The following is an 18,469-nucleotide window of genomic DNA, read 5'->3' on the forward strand; positions in this document are numbered from 1 at the left end:
ATCAACGCGCGGGAGGGGCATCTTGGCGCGAACCAAGTGTTCAAAAAGGGTGGAATGAAGCAGGGGCTTAAGGTGGTGGAGAACGCTGTGGCGTGCGTGAGATACTAGGACGATGTTGAGATAACCTGGAGTGGTGAAGTGAATGAAGTTGATTATAGAAGCGTGGGTATCGGAGGGTTTCGTGCTTTGGGGCGACGTAGAAGGTGCGTGGTCGCTGGGTAGGGCAACGAGGGCAGTGGAAGTCGCGTTTGTATGTGCTTGGCGCGCGCGGGCGCGAGGAGTAAGGATTAGGAAGGCCGATATAGAGGCCATGTGAGGTCTGGGGTCAAGCGGAGGAAGGAGCCGCATTAGCGGGAGTGTGAGAAACGGTCGGTGTGAGCAGTATTGATACACAGCGGGCGCGAGCCTCATGAGGTGTAGGATCGCGCGGATCGCTCTAGCGCGAGAATCAAGATGAGGAGAGGGTGTTGTAGGTGAAAGGGAAATGAAAGGGGGGTTGCGAAGGGTCGGTGTATACCTGAGTTGGGAAATATCAAAGAGACGAGTATTTCGAGATCGACAAGGGGTTTGAGAATAAAAGGGGCAGAGGGGAAAAAGGCGCGCGGCTAACGATTTGAGTACATAGCAGATGGTGAAGGGTGGGTAAGAGGCGTATGGCGTAAAAACAAGAATGGACGTAGTGAAAGCGGGTGCATTGCAGCGACGCGTCGGGCACCAGAGAGCCTCGTAAGGGGATGGGCGATACGAGTGAATCCAATGGCGTGGGGTGCTCGGTGCGTCAGGGTAGATAAAAAGAGTGTCTAAAATATGGGGCTAGAAAGGGAGAGGATGTGGAAGGAGCCGTGTGAGCAGCAGGGCGAAGGAGTAGGCGGCTTGATAGGTATCGCTTGTCGAAAGGGGTGTAGAAGTCGGGCGGCACATTGGTGCGAGACTAGCGTTGTACATTCGTTGGATGCGATCCGGTGACGCGAATAGCTTTGAGGAGGGACAAGGAGAGAGTGCGAATTGCTGGCGTAGAGAGTGGGCAATAGCAGGGGCGCGTCGTCGCCGGTCATCGATATGACATGTCTGATCGCGTGGCGATTCAGACCGGCGTTTGCCCGTACTTCCTTAGCTTGCCTATCACTGCGCTAGCTACTCGTGCCTCGTGCTAGCGCGGCTCACAGGACAGCACCTGAGCTGTAGCCATCGACTCTGGCCTCGAGTGCGCTCGCAAGACTGCAAGCCGTCTAGCCCTCGTTCGGGCATACGTGCAAGTCGAAAAGGTCCAGCAAAGAGAAGTGTCTTGCGGCACCTCATCCCGACCCTCCTTGAATACTTTGACACAGTGAGGACAAATCTAGTAGAGTAACTTGAGATCCAAGACATAGCATACGTCCGTCACGTTGTGGGCGCAAACAGGCCGGCATCAGCGTCACCCAGGGCATCTACCATTCGCGAGACTGATCCCATTTGTCAGGAATGCAGCCCGAAAGACGGCTTAATGCTCTGCTTGCACGCGCTACAACATGTGAGCTCTCCGGCAGACCGCAATCAAAAGGAATGAGTACCAAAAAGATGTCGCGCTCTTCAACTGAACTGAGGCAATCGTACTCGATGCAGCTGATTTTCTGCGACAGGAAGCGCTGGCGACTCGCGTCTGCCAGAACCGTCCTACGCTTCTTGCCTCTGCTCTGATACCACACTTTATCTCCTTCACTACGAAGAAGCAGGTGAGATCAGGACGAGAACCGCTCGCAGACACGCACAAGTCCCGATCTACGAATGTAAGTATACTGTAGCGAGTCACGATCATATTGTGGACGCACAGTACAGGCCACCTCGAAGGAAGAGTTGAAGAGCAAGCAAGCGCTGCTTCCCGTCAATGCATACGCGCGTTTCACGTCCGTCGACTACTTTCACCGCTGAACAAAAATCCGTATTGAGTGATAGCACGTGCACTGTGCGTCAGCTTACAAAAAACGAGGGGGGCGAAGACCATGTCTTGAAAGACGGAGTCAATGAAACGAGACTGCATGACAGCGTTCCACACCGCCGCTGCGAGGGAATCAATAATTGAACTCCCTACCGCCGATTTGAGCACACACCGCGCTGATAGCCCGTATCCAGGAAGATGTCTCCTCGCCTTAGTCCCTCTGCAAGCGACGTCAATGACAGATATGCGAACGGGGAAGCAATGGACGCACCACAAAGCATCTGTACCGTATACTCGCAAGTACGAGGGTGCTTGGTGAGAGCCGGAGACGGAGACGAACGGTCGCTTCCGGCTTTGAGCGTCGCCCCGGTTTCGTCAGTGTCGTAGGAGGAGCAGTTCATACTGAGTTACTCTGGGGTGAGATGGGACCGGCTTGAGAGCGAAGGAGTACGTAGGAAGATCCAGATTTACAAGTCCGCGACGCGGTGAAAGACTATGAAAGGCGGAGCGATCGGTCCGGTGGCCGCTGCCTATTGGCCCTCAACTTCATTACCTCAAAGAGGCATCCGAAGACCAGGCGTTAACAAGCCAACCCTAGCATTCCCACGTACTCCACAGGTCCTCATACTTCAGCGCAACCTAATTATCAATCAGTAGTAAATCTAGGCCACACGCTTAGCGAGCTACACATTTAACTTGTGTCAACGCGCCATTACAGGGATTTAGTGAACATCTTTTCTTGCGGATAGTTCCCCACTGGTTTACAGTGTCGGCGCTGGCAGACTCAGTCAAGTGCACTACGATGATCCAAATCGCTCTTCAGATGGAACAGCGGGATCCCGGTCCTGGCGCCAGCGTGAGAGACGGATCTTCTCAAGGGCGGTAGGCCGGCCGTGACTGACGCTCGCGAGATCACGCCAGCACAGACGCGGCGCATCCCCAGCATGACGCCGAGGCTTTTGGGAGATGCCCGACGCGTCGATCGAGCCCGAGGGCGAGCCAGAATAGACCGAAGATTGCGGGAGCCGGGAGGGGGAGCTGGGGAGGGAGGCGCCAGCCTGTGGGAGCCTGATCTTGGTCAGCGGTGGTCAAAAGAAGGAGATGCGAAGTACGCACCTGCGACCCTCGCCTCATCGCGCCCTGCCTGCACGAGTCAACCCGGCGACCACTTCAGAGCGAGACGACATGGTGCGCCGAGGGGAGACGCATGTCCAGCAACGACGGCGAGACAGCTGTTCGTGCGTGAGCGTGGTCGAGAGAGAACGCAGGCAGGCGCTCACCTAATCTCACTGCCGTCGATCGTCCACGCCCCACGAAAGCCCCAGACGCCGGAGATGCGAGCAGCGCTGCATGCGCTGTGCTTCGTTGAAGAAAGCAAGGAAGGGGGAGCTTGGAAAACCGTACCTCTGAGCCAGGGAGCTGGGACATCATGGGGGAAGGGTCGAGGAGGCCGACCGACGGCATCTGCCGAGCGCATGTGCTGTGCCGCGCCCTCGGCAGCATCAAGGCGATTACCATGTATGGTAGAGGCGATTACCATGTATGGTAGGGTGGCTGTGCCCGCTGCGTCGGCGTCCGCCCGAAATTCACCGTTCAGGCCGTTCGACTCGCACGCACGCTCGGGCGAGGGGGCACCGCCGCGCGTTCTTCCTAGCTTATCCGGGCTCGAGCCGGTGGCTGCAGCCCCAAGTGCTGTCGCCCAGTCTCCAGCCGCCCGCCCCTCCCGCGGCATCTACCGAGTGCCGTGCCGCGCCCTCGGCAGCCCGAGGCGATTACTATGGATGTGCCTCTCGTGTGCATTTGGTTCACCGTATTCCTCCCGCGATCTGCATTACCATCTTGCGTAATTAATCAAGTAAGCTGCTATCCCCGCCGGCGCCGGAAGGCCTATGGACGGAGCAAATCCCCCCATAGCCCGGTACGTCCCAGTACCGTGTACCGGCCGCCGTGTCTTCTATCTGCGCTCGATGCTGACCTAGCGCACTCTAGCATTGGCCTCACCATGCTGACCACTGACTCCACATGCATGGCTACCCCGTCAGCCGGCAGCCGGCGTCTCTGCCGTTGACTGTTGCGTGGTACCCTGGCGGCTAGGCCTGTCGACGCAAGCGCTCGAGGTTAGTTCCCTGTCACTTCCCGTGCCCATGATCAACTCACGTCTCCGATGTTCACCGCTACGGCCGACCGGTCGTCCAGTATCCACCTTGCGGCCTGCACTATGATATCGGACGGACGGACGATCTCCAGCTGCTCTTCGAAGTCTTCCGACGTCCACCGCGCCTCGAATCCTGCTGCCCAGTATTGGAGGAAAATATCCCTATATGTCCCAGGCCGCGGTTTTGCGCGCTGCACAGCAAAGTAAAGTGCCCTCGACGAAGGGTACTCGAAGATGTGGCGTATGCGAGCTGCGTACCAGCGCTCGGAGAGTGGGTCGGTTGGACGGACACATACGAAGCTGTTGCTCCCTGTCGTGCAGTAGAAGCCTCTCGGTGCTTCGACGCGACTATAGCACGAGATGGTGTCGGTGTCCAAGATCTTTGACAGTTCTTGATCGACGTGCGTGCGAGGGAACTCGCCAGGATATACGCCAATCTTTGCGAGCTCCTCCTTGGCCTCTGCACTATAGCCAACGACGTCGTCGTCCGAGTCGCTGTCTATGTCATCCTCCACCGCCTTCTCGTCCGTTTCGCCAGCCACGAAGCGATGAGCCTTGTTTAAGAGAGACCGGCAGTATTGCAGGACTGGCGGACTACTGGGCAGCAAAAGCCATTGGCGAAATATCGACCCCTTGAGGAACGAATGAAGCATTGTGTGCTCGGACTCGCCTTAAAACGAGTTAGTCAGTGCCAGGATCACGAATTGGATGGGAGTTCTACGCACCTGGCTTCGAACTTTTGGGTATGCGCTGCAGTCTCCCAGCAAGGCGCTCAAATGGGAAGCACCACCAGTTGCGCGCAGGACCTAGCAACGACATGAAGTCAGGTATATGGAAGGCCATATGATATCCAGGAAATATGAAGCCAGGAAAATGCTGTCGAAGACCTAGTATGTGCGCCTTCAGCTGGTCCCGAAATAGCTTCTGTGATGCGGCTGTAACTGTGTGTTTGCCGATGAGGACGGTGCCGATGGTTAGGTTCATGTTCATCGCGAGCACCGGTTCTAATTCGCGAGCTCGTGGGATGGCATGAGGGGAATCGGGATGCCACCTCAGCAAAAGGGCCAGGGGAACATATAGGCGATATAGCCAGCGCCACTGACTTGCTTTCAAGGTGCCTGCGTTCTGCGACCCAAGGTCCTCCGGTGGTTTGTCCTTCACCCAGCTCGGTACGCTTATCTCGCGTACAGCCTGCCGGATGAAGCCGATAGTGGAGTCGCGGTCGATAACTATCCAAGGCAGGGCAGGCAAAGGTTTCGTCAATCGCTGTGCAATTATCAGTAACTCATCCACCACCGTCTGTTGATTACTGACCCAAGCAACGAGAAGGTCGGCCAATTTCGCTTTAGCTAGCTTCGCACCAGGCGCCGACGTTCGGAGTTGCCGACGCTGTTCCGACGAAAAGTCCTCTTGCACGTTTCGACAGACCTCCAACAGGGAATCTTGCAGCATAGACAGCAGATACTTGTGAAGGTCTTTCCGATGCGCCTCAGTATCCTCCATAGGCTGCACGAGTCGCTTCTGAATCTTGCCGATATCGACGGCTACCTTGTAGGTCAGTCTATTGCTGTTGTTGTCGCTCGACGTTTCCTGCGAGGTAAAGTTGGGTGACAAGCTCGACAGCGACGGCGGCGGATTGAAGTCGTAGTGGAAGGCTGGATGGCGCTCCTTCCAAGAATCTCTCGCGCCACTTTCAAGTCCCATGGCCTCGCGAAAGAATCGCTGAATTACAATGAGGAACCATGTGTGCATCGGGTCAATCACGACTTGCTGAGAGGGTCTCCAGTACAGCAGCCTCCAGAGCTCCGACCAACGAGCCCCAAATAACTGTTCAATAGCTTGCCGCGCGGTACGAGTGGCTTCTTTCCAGAGATACGCTCCCTTCCTAAGCCTGTCGTCGTCGGTGGGCTGCCAGGACTCGAAGTCTATCCTGCCCAGGTGGGCCTGTAGCCAGCATTGGCAGACGAAGCAGAAGTTGTGCGAGGTCACATCCATAAGACCTGCACTAGGTCTAGCACCCTTCAGATCAGCGATGAGGATGGCTAAGAGCACCCGGTATATGAAGCGATACGGCGTCTGCTCAGGATCGGTGGAACCTGTATAGCGGAATCGCGCGCCTCGAGTGTATCCATCCTCCAAATCATCTATCAGCGGGCGTAGATAATGTTGGTAGGCGGCTTCTTTTGCGTCCGGTTCGTTCGGGCCCTGGATTATGGCCAGATATCTGTAGGCGTCATCATTGCGCATCTCCAGCGGGAGATTCAAACAGGTGATGACGATCTGCCCGGTAGAGGCCTTACGGCCACGGAGTGAGTTGCCCTGGGCGTTGAAAAAGTCGATGTGGAGGGCGAATAGCCACCGCTTCTCTTCGCCCCTATCAGCGATGAAAGAGCGATTGGGGTCGATGGGGTCGGACAGGGTCCGGAGGAGGGTTCCATCTGCCACCGAGCGCTGCACCGTTGGCGCTACAGGGTTTCTGTCGACGTCCTCGCAGAATGAGTCACCGTAAGCCTCCATACCGGGCAAAGCAATGAGGCGGCCGAACCAATCGAAGAACGGATAGTATTCGAATACTCTCCGGGCGTTCCCCTGGTCGTCAACGAGACGTTCGCCGCAGATACCTTCCGATCCATCAGTCACCTCGCTGCATAGTTGAGGATATCGAGGGATATCGGACGGCGGAACATAGCTCGGCTTGTAGGTGCGGCTGCAGCTGAGGCATACTGCGTAAGGTATGGTGCGAACTCCAAGGTTCAAGCGACTCTCAATCGTCCGCACATCCTCAGGGGTGGCATCCAAAGCCCGCCTCTGGAGTATGTTGATGCCGCCGCCCAGCACGGCTATAGATGTCGCGTAGAGCTTTGCACACTTCAGGATGAAGTTCGCCCCGGGACGACTGGTTCTATGGAATATGCGCGAAGTGAGGGCGAGGCAGTAGGCGATGAGAGTTGCTGGGGGGACAGTGTCGAAATTTCCAGTTCGTAGATGGCCTAATGATGATATGAGTCCAGGTGATGAGACGCTATGCAGGCGTGACCTTACCGTTGTCTATGCGTAAAGGCGTCTTAACAGGGTATAGCTGAGCGTAGGCAGAGAGATATGCTTCTATGGTTTCTATGTCCGTGACAGCCTTCTTGACTTCTTCGGCGGCGACTGGATGGCGAATATGACGCAGTTTCTCTCGCTGCTGGGCGACCACGCTATCAACGCACGCCAGTGTTTGGGGAAAGTGATCATGATCGTGTTCCCGCATGTCCTGCAACATGGAAAGGCACTGGCGTAGCGCTTTCTGAACCACATCGACTGCTCCTAACGCATCTCGAGCGAACTTGTTGAGAATGGGTCGCGATCCGAGGTAGGTAGCGAGCGTAGGTGCAGCCGCTGTAGAACTCTGTCCCTCGGCATCCCGCGCAGCGTGAGGCGCCCTGGTCTGCAGATCCCATAAGCGAGGCGATAAATCGATCGTCATGAAAAAAAACTGGCCTGGATGAGTGTTGGGGACCGCCTTGCATGCTCCTCGCCTAGCTGAAAGGCAGTAGTTGCAAACAGTTCTTCTGCAGCCTCATCAAGAGAGACAGATCTTGATGTTGACGCAGATGTGGCGCTAGAAGTTCTTTCAGGCGCAGGCGCCGAAGGCTGACTTCGTCTGATGATGGTGGCTGGATCTTGCCTTATTCCCGCAAAAGCTGTCGTGGGCTTGCGCCACCTGCCCGCGACTGGAATTGGCGCTGTGGAGCGGGATGGCTGAGCCCCGCTACTTGGAGGACCATTCTGCGCCATGTTTTTGTAGCGTTCAGTGAGATCCAGTTTGGGCGCCATCGGAGTTGCGTTTGTGGGGGTCTTCAATTCACTATGTCAGTGATAGACGGAATGAGTTCGCATGAATCCTCACCACCTCTGGGTGTAACTAAGAGATTTACGGAGAATGCGGCGGTCAGGATTGATAAATTGCGAAAGAGTGCGCTTGGACGCGATCATCAAGATCCGCCAGTTTCGAGTTCGAATCCCACACAATCCATCTGAGTGAGAGTTTTATCACAAAGATGAGTAACAGAGCGTTGCTGAGCGAGTACCACACTTATAACCTAACGCAACTCGATCTCAAAGTGCCGCCAATAAGCAAGGAAGCGACATTCACTTATATATAAGGCCATTAGGCATGACATTAGTGCGAATGTCTGCAGACATGGATGCCGAACGCGTCGGAAATTTACTCCGGACGCTTTTCTGGATGATGTGGGATAAGTTCACCGCTTCGGCCTCACCAGAGTGTAAGAAATGGCCGGCAACATCGTCGCTGAAGTGCTTGCCTCGCCGGCGTACGATTCAGCCGCGTGTAGGCATTTCACCCGACGGACGCAGTTACAGACTCGGGTGGTAGGGGGAAGAGTCCGTCCCGCGATACGATGTAGCCCTCAAAGGGTGCGAAAAAGGTCGTCGTCGGGGGCCACTTGGGGCATGACGACGCGATTGTCTTCGAGGAAGTGGTCGAATTTTTTTTTGTCCAGGAAGGAAAGAGTTCGCGCATGAGAACGCAAGGGGGCGTATCTTGCGATAGTCGCGCAGATCGCTGCAATCTGGTGAGCTCGCCGAGACGCATGACGCTGCGGAAGCCAGTGAGAGGGAAGCTCCTATGAGCATTTCGTCGTAATATTGTGATGTTGCGCATGTCGGTCGTAGTTCCGCGACATCGCGACAGTTCAGCTGTCGCTAGCGGTTGGAGTTGAAGCATCTATCGGTCGGCGAGGGTGCGCGCAACTAGGGGGTGCTTGCGCTTTTCACGGACGTCGGGGAAGAAGGGCAAAATCCATTGCAGACAACCAAGAGGTAAGAGTCGAAGACCAGGGCTTGAAGTGGTGGAACATGCAGTTGAGCAAGCTCATAGTGTCGGGAGTAGGTCGAGCGAGTGGTTGTGCATGCTGCAAAAAGAGACGTAAGGATTTGCATCAGAGTCGTACGGGGCGGTCGACCCAGACGGAGTTGATCGAAGGTTTCCGATCGCTGCTTGAATCGATCGGCCACCTTCGACATCTGCAGAGCTGTACGAGCGTACACTCATTCAGCGCCCGCCCACCGCTCCCTTGTTCTTTTGCGAATTGTGTAATATTTGTGGGAGAATTGCGTCACTTCAAGACTACGTTAATCATATTTCCCCGACTCTGAGAACCCGGTCGGGGTGTCCCGCTCATGCGCTGAGCCCGGGATCTCTAGAGCCTGTCGCCTCTGCCTGCCGCCCATCAAGATGTCGGCGGAGAGCGGTGTCCCCAACCTGAGGAACGCATGAGTCCATTGAGAAGAGCGCGGCTCTGCATTCACGTGACCGCGACCCGCGCCAGATGCCGCTTGATCCGTGTTTGGCTTAGCCTGCCGAGGCGCTGCTCCCTGGTCCGCGGCTCGGAGTCACAGCGCTCACAACCTGCCTCGCCATTCGCGGCGGAGGAGGGAACTCTCTTTTCGAAGGACCATCAGTCTAACATATCATGCATGATCTTTACACTCGTGTCCCGCGGGGCGGTTCCAACTAACTGCTGCGTTGATTCACGAAAGAGCTGTGCCCCGCACGCTGGTCCAAAGTTATCGGACAATGGTTACTCTGCATCAGACTTCACTCTTTCTTCCAATAACAACGCCTCCGTGCTCCATTCTTCGAACGACTTAACAATGCGGTGCAGGGTCTTAGCGGAAAGATTCTGCCTCTTCAAGAGTCCATTGCTGCAGGACCCTACTCAAAGGTCCTTGCAATCAGTCTCACGCTCACATGCTCTGCACCCGGGTGTATATAATCGACGGGATCGACTGGCACACTCTGCCCCATCGCCTTCGATCATGCGCAGATCTACTGAGGACGCCTTCGGAGGCGATGATTCGAGCGACAACCCACCGCTTCAGGTATCTTTAATCCACATCTTTTTCTATTATCTCATCTATCATCAGAAGGTTAGGCGCGTCCAAATTCCAGAGGGTGACCCTCTGAAGCAAGTCCAGCAAGAATCTCACTTGCGCGAAAGAATAAGGGGGCTGAACGACCGCATTCATCGCCTGGAGAAGGAGAATACCTTACAAGCCCAGGAGCTATCCGACTTGATGGTCGGTCTGGAGATCTGCCTGCGTTCCCCCATTGATACATGCCGCTCCTACAGAACGTTGACGACGCGAACGTCCGCCTCGCCCAAAAGGAAACCGACCGCCTATATAAAGCTACCGTCGAAAAGGACAAACAGATAGCGACATTGCAGCTCACCATTGGACGACTACGATTTGGCTTATCGCATGTACATTTTCGTGATATGAGCGCAATCCTCTACCTGATCGTCGTCCTTAGCGGGATTCTGTAGACAGCATCAGGAGTGTACCTCAGGCAGGAGCCTTGACAGACCCTCTCTCGGTGCGTGTTCTTCTCTCATCAATGATTATCACTGATCTATTTATTGTTGTATTGCCAGAGCACTCAGCCAGAACTAGAGGCAGAGCGGCAGCGCGTCACCGAGCCTCATGCTACATCCCATGAACTTCAGGTGCGCCAGTACACCATCAAAAGATTTCGCCTGTTCTCATCTCTCTAGTCGAGAGCCGCTCGCGCCGAGGCGGAATGTGCAAAGTGCAAGCAGGAAATCGATGCCTTGCAGATAGCCGTGTTGAAACTCCAGGTAAGCCTCGTAAACATAAGAAGTGCCCGATACCCATCCGCTTGCAGAAAACACAAGAGGACGCTGAGGCCGCTTTCAAGTCACAGGAACAAGAAATGACCAAGGCAAGTATCGTAGAGCGCCTTGCATCGCGCCGCATAATTGATGATTTTCCAGAAACTACAGGCCGCTGAGGAAGCGCGCAAAACGCAAGAGAGTCTGATTGTCGAGCTGACAAAGCAACTCGCTATTCTCAAGGCAAGCTTTCTACACTACGCAGCGCTTTAATACCATGACTTACCGGTTGTAGAGAGCCTCTCTTGTAGTACCCAGCAGCGAGTCGGAATATGCGAGCGAGCGCTCAAGCCAAGCTCAGGACCCACGCCCTTCGCCACCCATTCGTTGTTCGCCATGTCATGTTTCTCTTCAGTCTATGCTGGTACGGAGCGAGGATCAGATCGCGAAATTGCAGCATGATGACCTGAACGTGCACCTAACTGTCTTGGAGGCCAAATGGGGCGAGAAACTTTGGGAAAGTTTACCTTCCCCGAGTAAGCCACCGAGGCGTCTCAAGCTCGACGCAAAGAAGGATCTCGTGCTTAGCTTATTCAAGCGGCATCTGGAATTATCCGCGGCCCAAGCTCAAGCATCTACAACTATGGTTCAGTAGAGATAGTGGCGACGCTTCGAGAACTGGGAGACTGAATGCGATATCATTGACCATGTATCAGTATACTAGAAGAAGCACCGGCGTCGCCGGCTTCAATTTTGCTTGGCAGCTGAGATATCGGGCATGGCCTGCGCACTGGGCTCTCGTTGCGCGCGTACGGCGCGCGACTGCGCCTGTTGTTCGAGGGCGGTAGAGACCTTGCAAGGCAAGGTTGGTAGCGCAGTGCACTGCTCGAAGCTCATGACGCCTACATCGTCCGGGATGGAATTGCGTGCACGCTGTGACAATGGCCGCTGGACGATCCAGGTCTCGCGGCGCTTTCCGTCACGTGGGAAGGCGATTGCCAATTACGGAAGGCCACATGTATAACCGGGCGTTACAGCACCCCGCTGTTCCAAGCCTCAGCGACCGTCATGCAGAGTGTGAGCAATGACGATGGCAAACACACGGCGACATCGCCGGTTGTCTTCGGCAATGCGTGTATCATCCGTGAGTCTGTCAAGGGGCCGCATGAATCGCTGTTCACCTTTCTGCTATCAGGCAGTGCGGGCGAGCTCTTGATTAAGCCAACTCAACAGGTCCACAGCGTTTATGGCAGCAAAGCCATCGGTCCTACTCCTAAGAGCTTCAGTAAATTCGATGCACTACATTTGTTGGAAATTTCGCGATGCCTCGAAAAGCGGCACTTGGCGCCTGAGGGCGCACAAGTTGATTTCAAGTCCGGCCATGTCATATGGACTTACCGGCCACTATGGTGCCGGCTCGCCTGCTCGCGCCGGCCAGCCGCCGCACAACCTGCAGCTCCACTTCACGTCCCTTCCCTGTTTGAGCCTTCTCATGTGGAGTCTGCGGCTTCGCGTCAGGTTGGTCGTTATGACCGTCAAGTCAGGTGTGCCCGCCGGTCGCACATGAGATGGCTACTGAGGTTTCTTATCTCGGTCACTAACCATTCTGCCTTCCTACCTTTCTTGCATAGCCCGGTGCCCGGTGCCTATTTCTGATCTTATTCCACCATCATGCGAGAAAAGCGATCACCATTGATTCAGTTATAACGGTACGTACTGTGTATACTGGCTACGTAGCTAAACCACACTGTTGGTCGGCACTGGGTTCGACAACATCCCACGCTATAACGAAGACAGTGCGCTAGCGTTGCAGCCAGCACATAACCGTCCCCTAAGCAGCTTGCGTCAGCTTGCCCAATCATACAATGTCATGGCGATACGTGCCGCGCCCTATATTCCTACGCCTTCGCCTCCTCCCTTGGCAAGGGCACTACATGCGCCCATCTCTAGCCCGTGTCTGTAGCATACACAAGGGTTCTGTGAATATGGCTGACAGTCATGAGAGCAATGAATATGGGTCAGCGCACCAGTTGACGCCCTCAAAAGGAGATACCGATCACATATGATGCGACCCGCTTGCTTGTGCGTATGAGGTGGGAAAAGGCAGGACATGTCACCTGTGGTGTGCCCTGCTTGCATGGTCAGTTCTGATTGGCGGGGAAAGCGAGAACACTCACCGCTCAGCAAGGCTCGAGCGCGTCCTCGTATGGCTCCGTATACGTCATCTCGCGGCGGTGACTAACTCGATCACCTCGCTATGCTGTCGAAGCTCTTCCTGGATAGATATATGAAGAGATGTTCAGAGTTCGGGCGATCATGTTGGCGGGGAGGACAGCAATAGATGAGAGTGAAGAACAAGAAGCCGCAGTCGATCGGCAACACGTGTGTAGATGTGATGATCACTCTGCGGGAATTGCCGCTCATACGGCGCCACCGCACTCGCACTGTCTTCGGACGCTATGGACTTTTGTCTGTGCTGGATACTACTGAGGTAGATATCACCCGGCCGATTTCACCCATATCTGAAACTTGGTCTACATATGTTTACAATTCACTCAATGTCTACTGAAACTTCGTTCTCCTGGAATTCTTGAGTCAGAGCCGCTGCGTACCCCATCGTCTCCTTGCAGTATTCCTCGGCGGCACACATGGCTGCATGTTTGGCACTCAGGACATCGATGGCCAAGTTGACATGGCGGCTATAAAAGTCCAACTCGACTTCGCATGAATGGTATGGGCAGCGAGCTTTCGTGCCGTGGGCCATGCAACGGCCTGGGGTCCCAAAAGGCAGATCGCAGTCGCAATCGCGCATCTTATGCCCGCTTTCGCAGATGCTGTGTCCACATGGCACGACGGTACCCACTGCGGGAGCACCGCATACACAGCAAGCGCCGACGTCACGCACAGCAGCACTCTGCCGACCATTAGACATGATGCATTCTGGAGGACACTGGATCATACCCAGCCATTGGAGGCAATGTCCAGTTTCGCTCGCGCTTCTAAGTACTCGCGTTTCGTCGCGACATGATCGTCCTGGTCCTTCCGACGAGCGAGCGTTGCTTGCTGAAGAGCCCCTTCGAGCTGCAGCACCCGCGCTGAGGAATCTCTGAGATCGGACTCCATTCGACTCAGTCGATGAGCGAGTATATCTCGCTCGAGTTCAGCTTCGCGTCTTTCTCTCAACGTCTGCTCCAGGTGGGCGTAAATCTTCACGAAGGCGTCAGCTCGTGGTAGACGCCGTGAAGGCGACGCACCTTGGGGAGGGGAAGGGTATTCATAATTGATGCTCGACACTCCAATGGTGCTCCTTATATTCCTCTTCAATCTGAATACCACCTGACATACGCTGCATAGCAGAGGCAACGGCGGCCACCGCTGATTGCTAAGGCATGGCAACAATCTGACGGCCGGTAACTATCACGGCGCCCGACGCATTCATTGAGCTCGCCGTCGCGCTAATGGTGTGAATCCCCTTCAGAAGATCGAGGGCAGATAGCAAGGAACAAGGCAGGCAGTTGACGTTACGTTACCATCGCAGCTCAGCTTCATCGTCCTTGATATTGCATGACCACCTACCCATATATTGCATGTTTAGAGACGGTCCGGAACTAGAGACATGGCCAGAGCATCCGCCAACTCCAGATGATAACATAGCCGCCGGCCTCGCGTCGCGCGGCAGCCGGCGACTCCGGCCCAGGTGGAGCGGGCGGAGTCCCCACTTGAGGCGGAGCCGCCGACTCACCTGTAAAGCATTGGCTCTGAATGGATGAGCCGCCCGGTGAGGTATGCTAGGGCACCAACGACTGGTAGGGACAGTGAGCGACGAGGGTCTTATGATTTCAAGGAGTAACAAAACCATAGAATCAAAAACCAATCCAGACATGGGAGATTCCTGTATTCAAACCTCCCATTCCCTCCAGTTGTAGAAGAGGGCGGTCTCATTCTCATCCATCGCCTTGTCGGGGTCTTCTTCGAACTGCTCAATCCACTCCTCTGGCCACCCGCTGGAGGGGCATTCCCCTGGAATGGGACCAACGTACATCCCTAGCATTTGGCGTTCATCAAAGGACCCTGCAAATCACCGGGGGTTGTACATACCTGGAGCGAATGAGACACGCGCGGTGACACCGATGCTTTGGGCGAGGTGAAGCAGCAGAGACCGAGCATGCGGCTTCCATTTCAGGCCTTCGTTCTCTCCATAAGGACGTCGCAAGAGACCGGAGGGATAGCGTGCTTGAGACGCCCGATGACCATCGTCCAAGTCACTGTCGGTCGCGCTGGAATCGGTGCTCTCCGAGTCACTTGCCTCGTCCTCTGCGTCGTAGATGATCAAGATGATCATGGAGCAGCGCCGTGGAAGCGCGAATGACTGCCACCATGAGAGCGTCAGGCGATCACCGCATATGCCTGTAACGTCGGCATTGTTCCCCCCTCGGTAGCCTCCTCCACGGCCCATGTCAGAGTAGAAGACGCTCATGATGAAGAATTCGAGGTGAAGTTCAGTGATGGGTGCTAACGCGTCGTTGGATAGGACGCGAATGAGGTTCTTGACGCCATCCATCTCCTGCAATCGGTCTCCGCGTCGCGTGAGCATCCGAACATGAAGCTCGCGGAGGGCAGGCAGATGCCCTTCGAAATGCAGGCCTGCGCCTTCTGTATCTGTGAGAGAGGTTTCAGTGAGACATGAGCCTGACATGATTGGTAGCCACTCACCGTCGTTCTCGAGGAGCATGCTGGAAGATATATGCAAGCGTTCGATGCTGCTTCGAACAGAGCCCAGGCAAGCACGCAGGGTGGTCCAAGTGACATCAGCTCCTTTGGAAATGTCAAGCGCGGTGAGGGGTGGGTGCCAGTGGGGCGGAAGCACGAGCTCAAACCACGCATCCGTCACCCCATTCCCAACGATGAGCTCTTCGAGCCTCACCCAAGGCGCAGTTTCACCGGATAGTGGCTCCCGCTGAGGGCCTTCTATGTGCTGTATCACAAGCTTCTTGATTCCAGTCACTTCGGACATAAGCGCAAACAGATCACGCTGGCGGCGAAGTACCAAGACGCAATCCAGCCTTTCTAGATGGGGCGACGCCCGCAGAAAAGGCAAGAGACAGGAGATGGCCATAGTCTCCCTGTAGAGCGCATCGTCGGAGTCGGGGGAGAATGTGAGGCTTTGAAGACGCAGGGGGGCGGATCGAGTGGCATGCGGGATGAGTTCACGAGCGAGCCTGGTATCATGCAGCACGAGTTCGCGCGCGGTTGCCAGAAGACCACGACCCAGCGCTTTTATGGAGCGCTCATCGTCTTGATCTACCACGATCGTCTTGAACATCAGGGGCACCAGTCGGGTGCGCAGGGCGTGATTGACGGAGGACACAACAAGTCGGGTGTCCCCGTCGGCATAGGTTGAGATATTGAGCAAAATCGTATCAGGGATTGCTGCAAAGGCAGGATATCTGCATCAGATACTAGAGACTCAGACTACAATGTCATACCTGCCACCATCTCTCAAGACCAGGACCAAAGGCGCAAGATCCGCGTGGCAAACACGCGCGTATGGGTTCCAGCCCATAATCACGTGACAATGCCAGGCCCGCCGGCGGACTATGACGGGGATGGCTTGACCTGTCCCTACTCCTTCTTGCCCCTGACTATGTCTTCCTGAAGGAACGGCAACTATCTCAATCACTGGCATGGTCTACAGACCCGGCCCGGAGACTTGTGCTGCTGTAAAGAGCTCACCTTCCTTATAAGGAGCGAACCGTCTCGACGTAGGGCAGGAACAAAGAATTGCACATTCACAGGAGCACACATTCAGGGAACAAGATGGCTAGCATATAGTGTCAGGAGTAATTCTCGTACAGACGATGGGGGAGGCGACTTTGCAGAACAGGAAGGACGCAAGATGAGTACTGCACATGAGGACGAGCGGCGAGCCGGGCAGGAGATCAATCCTCGGAGGCCATGTCGTCCTCCAGCTCGAGGTCCCCAAACCACAGGTCAAAGAGCGGCTGGTGCTTCTCGAGGCAGACCTTCAAGGAGGCGATCGCGTCAGCGGGCGTACGCCTGCCATAGTTCTGGCAGAGCCATCAGCACGTCACACACCAGCCAAGGGACCCTGTACGTACGTCGTCCAGCGCGGTCCGCACTTCGACGAAAATACTCCTGAACTCTTTCTTCACTTCGCGGACTTCCTGTCGGCGAAGTCTCGCGGTCCCGGAGTGTTCCTCGATGGACTGCTGAAGGCTGCTGACGAAGCTCTCCGACGAATCGAGTCTGGCCTTGGTGAGGTCGAGCCATTGCTTCAAGTCGTCTCTTTCAGCCTCTGCCGCTGCGCGCTTCTTGAAGGCGTCGTCGAGTATCGCCTGCACCTCCTGAAATGTCCAAGGCATCAGCGTATCGATGACGGCGGCACACACATGCGCGTACTGCAGTTGACGCGACTACGCGCGGAGGCTGTTCCAGCGATCGTCAGTGGGAAAGAAACAGGCATAGGAGAGGGGTCCACTGACCGCGCCGTCATCCTGTGAGAGAGGCAGCATGAGTTCGGCATATAGGCAGGCGCAACAATGCACTCACGTTTTGGTTAGAGGCGTTGGAGACGTTAGCGGTCGACATTGTTGGCGGTAGTGAGTGGGGAGACGGAGAAACAAGCGCCAGTGAACGCCGGGTATAAGAGCGAGGAGGTGACCCACCGTCTGTCATCCGTCCATTGAGGCCGGTGAACCCTATCTTCAGATCAGGGTCCTTCTCGCACCAGGTTGAAAGGCCAGCGAACCCTTGATCGCACGGCAGGTCCCCGCCAGGGTACGCGCGAGCACCCTGGTGATAGGCGGCCGGCGGTTCAGAAGACATCCGACGGCTACCAGATATACTATCCTGAGCCTGATCATGACGGGCTTCCCAAGAGTGTATAACAGACAGCGGGGTCGCCCATGCAGCTCTCCTGGCGTACGAGCGCATGAGCCCCGGAGCTAGGGTTGATCCAGCGTGGGGACGGTCAGCAACGGGGCGAGGACGAAAGATGTAAACACTCACCTGGCCATAGCGAAGCACGGCGGGCATGTTAGCATGGGACACGGGTGCAAGGTCACCAAAGGGACACGTCTAAGGGGCTTGCTCATGGAAGTCCTACTCAATGACGACATGGTAGAGAGATGCCGAGGGTGAGCGCGCGCACCTCCGCGCGTACTGTACAGGTTAGTACATTTCCATGTTCAGCCATCGGAAGCTCGACGCATGCAATGTGCCTGCACAACGTTGAGTGTACACCAAGATGATTGGACGATAGCCTGACGCTCGATGAGTATATATCGGAGAATACAGCGCACCGGGTGCGCATCTGACGGCCTCGAGGAGCTCGGGTGCAATGCAGGCCACGCACTGTATGTGGGACACATGATAGCGCCGCCCAGTACCCCGACTTAGGGACAGCGCGACGGCTATCCCTGTTGTCGGGGGACGACGGGCGACTCTATACACTGCCGTCGCACCGGGCAGATCGCGAGCGTCCTTGGGGCTAGAAATTATGCGGTATACGGAAAGAGGTTGCGTTATCGGTATGCGTACATCGTGCGACGTGAAGCAGGCAGGAGAGTATGAGCCTCACCCTCCCCTCACGCTCATGAAGCCGCCGATAATGCGGAGCGAGCTCTTGGAGCATTCGACTCCATCGCCGGCAATGTAGCTGCCTTTGTAAGAGTATGTACGACATGCGTAGCTGAATTTGCTCACTCGGGCACATTTGCGGGAAAACGGACTGCGCAT

The 18,469-nt window shown here is 55.7% G+C and overlaps 5 protein-coding genes across 5 annotated transcripts; 1 reads left to right on the forward strand and 4 right to left on the reverse strand.

Moving 5' to 3' along the window:
- Positions 1-1,480: 1,480 nt before the first annotated feature.
- Positions 1,481-2,316, reverse strand: SCHCODRAFT_02704791 (uncharacterized protein; the record flags this gene model as incomplete). Its single annotated transcript, XM_003027851.2, has 7 exons — positions 1,481-1,501; positions 1,551-1,698; positions 1,749-1,758; positions 1,809-1,904; positions 1,957-2,037; positions 2,088-2,135; positions 2,187-2,316. 7 exons carry the CDS (start codon positions 2,314-2,316, stop codon positions 1,481-1,483), a joined length of 534 nt encoding a protein of 177 aa, XP_003027897.1.
- Positions 2,317-2,712: 396 nt separating this feature from the next.
- Positions 2,713-7,539, reverse strand: SCHCODRAFT_02513000 (uncharacterized protein; the record flags this gene model as incomplete). Its single annotated transcript, XM_003027852.2, has 8 exons — positions 2,713-2,973; positions 3,032-3,059; positions 3,121-3,147; positions 3,196-3,647; positions 4,073-4,740; positions 4,796-5,336; positions 5,385-7,060; positions 7,113-7,539. 8 exons carry the CDS (start codon positions 7,537-7,539, stop codon positions 2,713-2,715), a joined length of 4,080 nt encoding a protein of 1,359 aa, XP_003027898.1.
- A 2,357-nt stretch (positions 7,540-9,896) lies between these two features.
- Positions 9,897-10,984, forward strand: SCHCODRAFT_01175645 (uncharacterized protein; the record flags this gene model as incomplete). The annotated part of the gene is made up of 7 exons (XM_003027604.2): positions 9,897-10,157; positions 10,211-10,342; positions 10,393-10,455; positions 10,514-10,585; positions 10,634-10,717; positions 10,765-10,830; positions 10,883-10,984. The coding sequence occupies 7 exons, from the start codon at positions 9,897-9,899 to the stop codon at positions 10,982-10,984; spliced, it is 780 nt and encodes a 259-aa protein (XP_003027650.1).
- A 2,278-nt stretch (positions 10,985-13,262) lies between these two features.
- Positions 13,263-13,989, reverse strand: SCHCODRAFT_02513539 (uncharacterized protein; the record flags this gene model as incomplete). Its single annotated transcript, XM_003027853.2, has 3 exons — positions 13,263-13,625; positions 13,673-13,918; positions 13,966-13,989. 3 exons carry the CDS (start codon positions 13,987-13,989, stop codon positions 13,263-13,265), a joined length of 633 nt encoding a protein of 210 aa, XP_003027899.1.
- Positions 13,990-14,609: 620 nt separating this feature from the next.
- SCHCODRAFT_02512603 (uncharacterized protein) lies at positions 14,610-18,391 on the reverse strand (the record flags this gene model as incomplete). The annotated part of the gene is made up of 11 exons (XM_050343274.1): positions 14,610-14,731; positions 14,810-15,370; positions 15,425-16,141; positions 16,767-16,779; positions 16,831-17,076; positions 17,215-17,226; positions 17,282-17,581; positions 17,741-17,809; positions 17,883-17,952; positions 18,087-18,221; positions 18,312-18,391. Coding segments are annotated over 11 exons (2,325 nt in total), but the record flags the coding sequence as incomplete, so codon positions are not given.
- Positions 18,392-18,469: the final 78 nt, after the last annotated feature.

Source organism: Schizophyllum commune (assembly GCF_000143185.2).
Source record: "Schizophyllum commune H4-8 unplaced genomic scaffold SCHCOscaffold_10, whole genome shotgun sequence".
NCBI lineage: Eukaryota > Fungi > Basidiomycota > Agaricomycetes > Agaricales > Schizophyllaceae > Schizophyllum > Schizophyllum commune.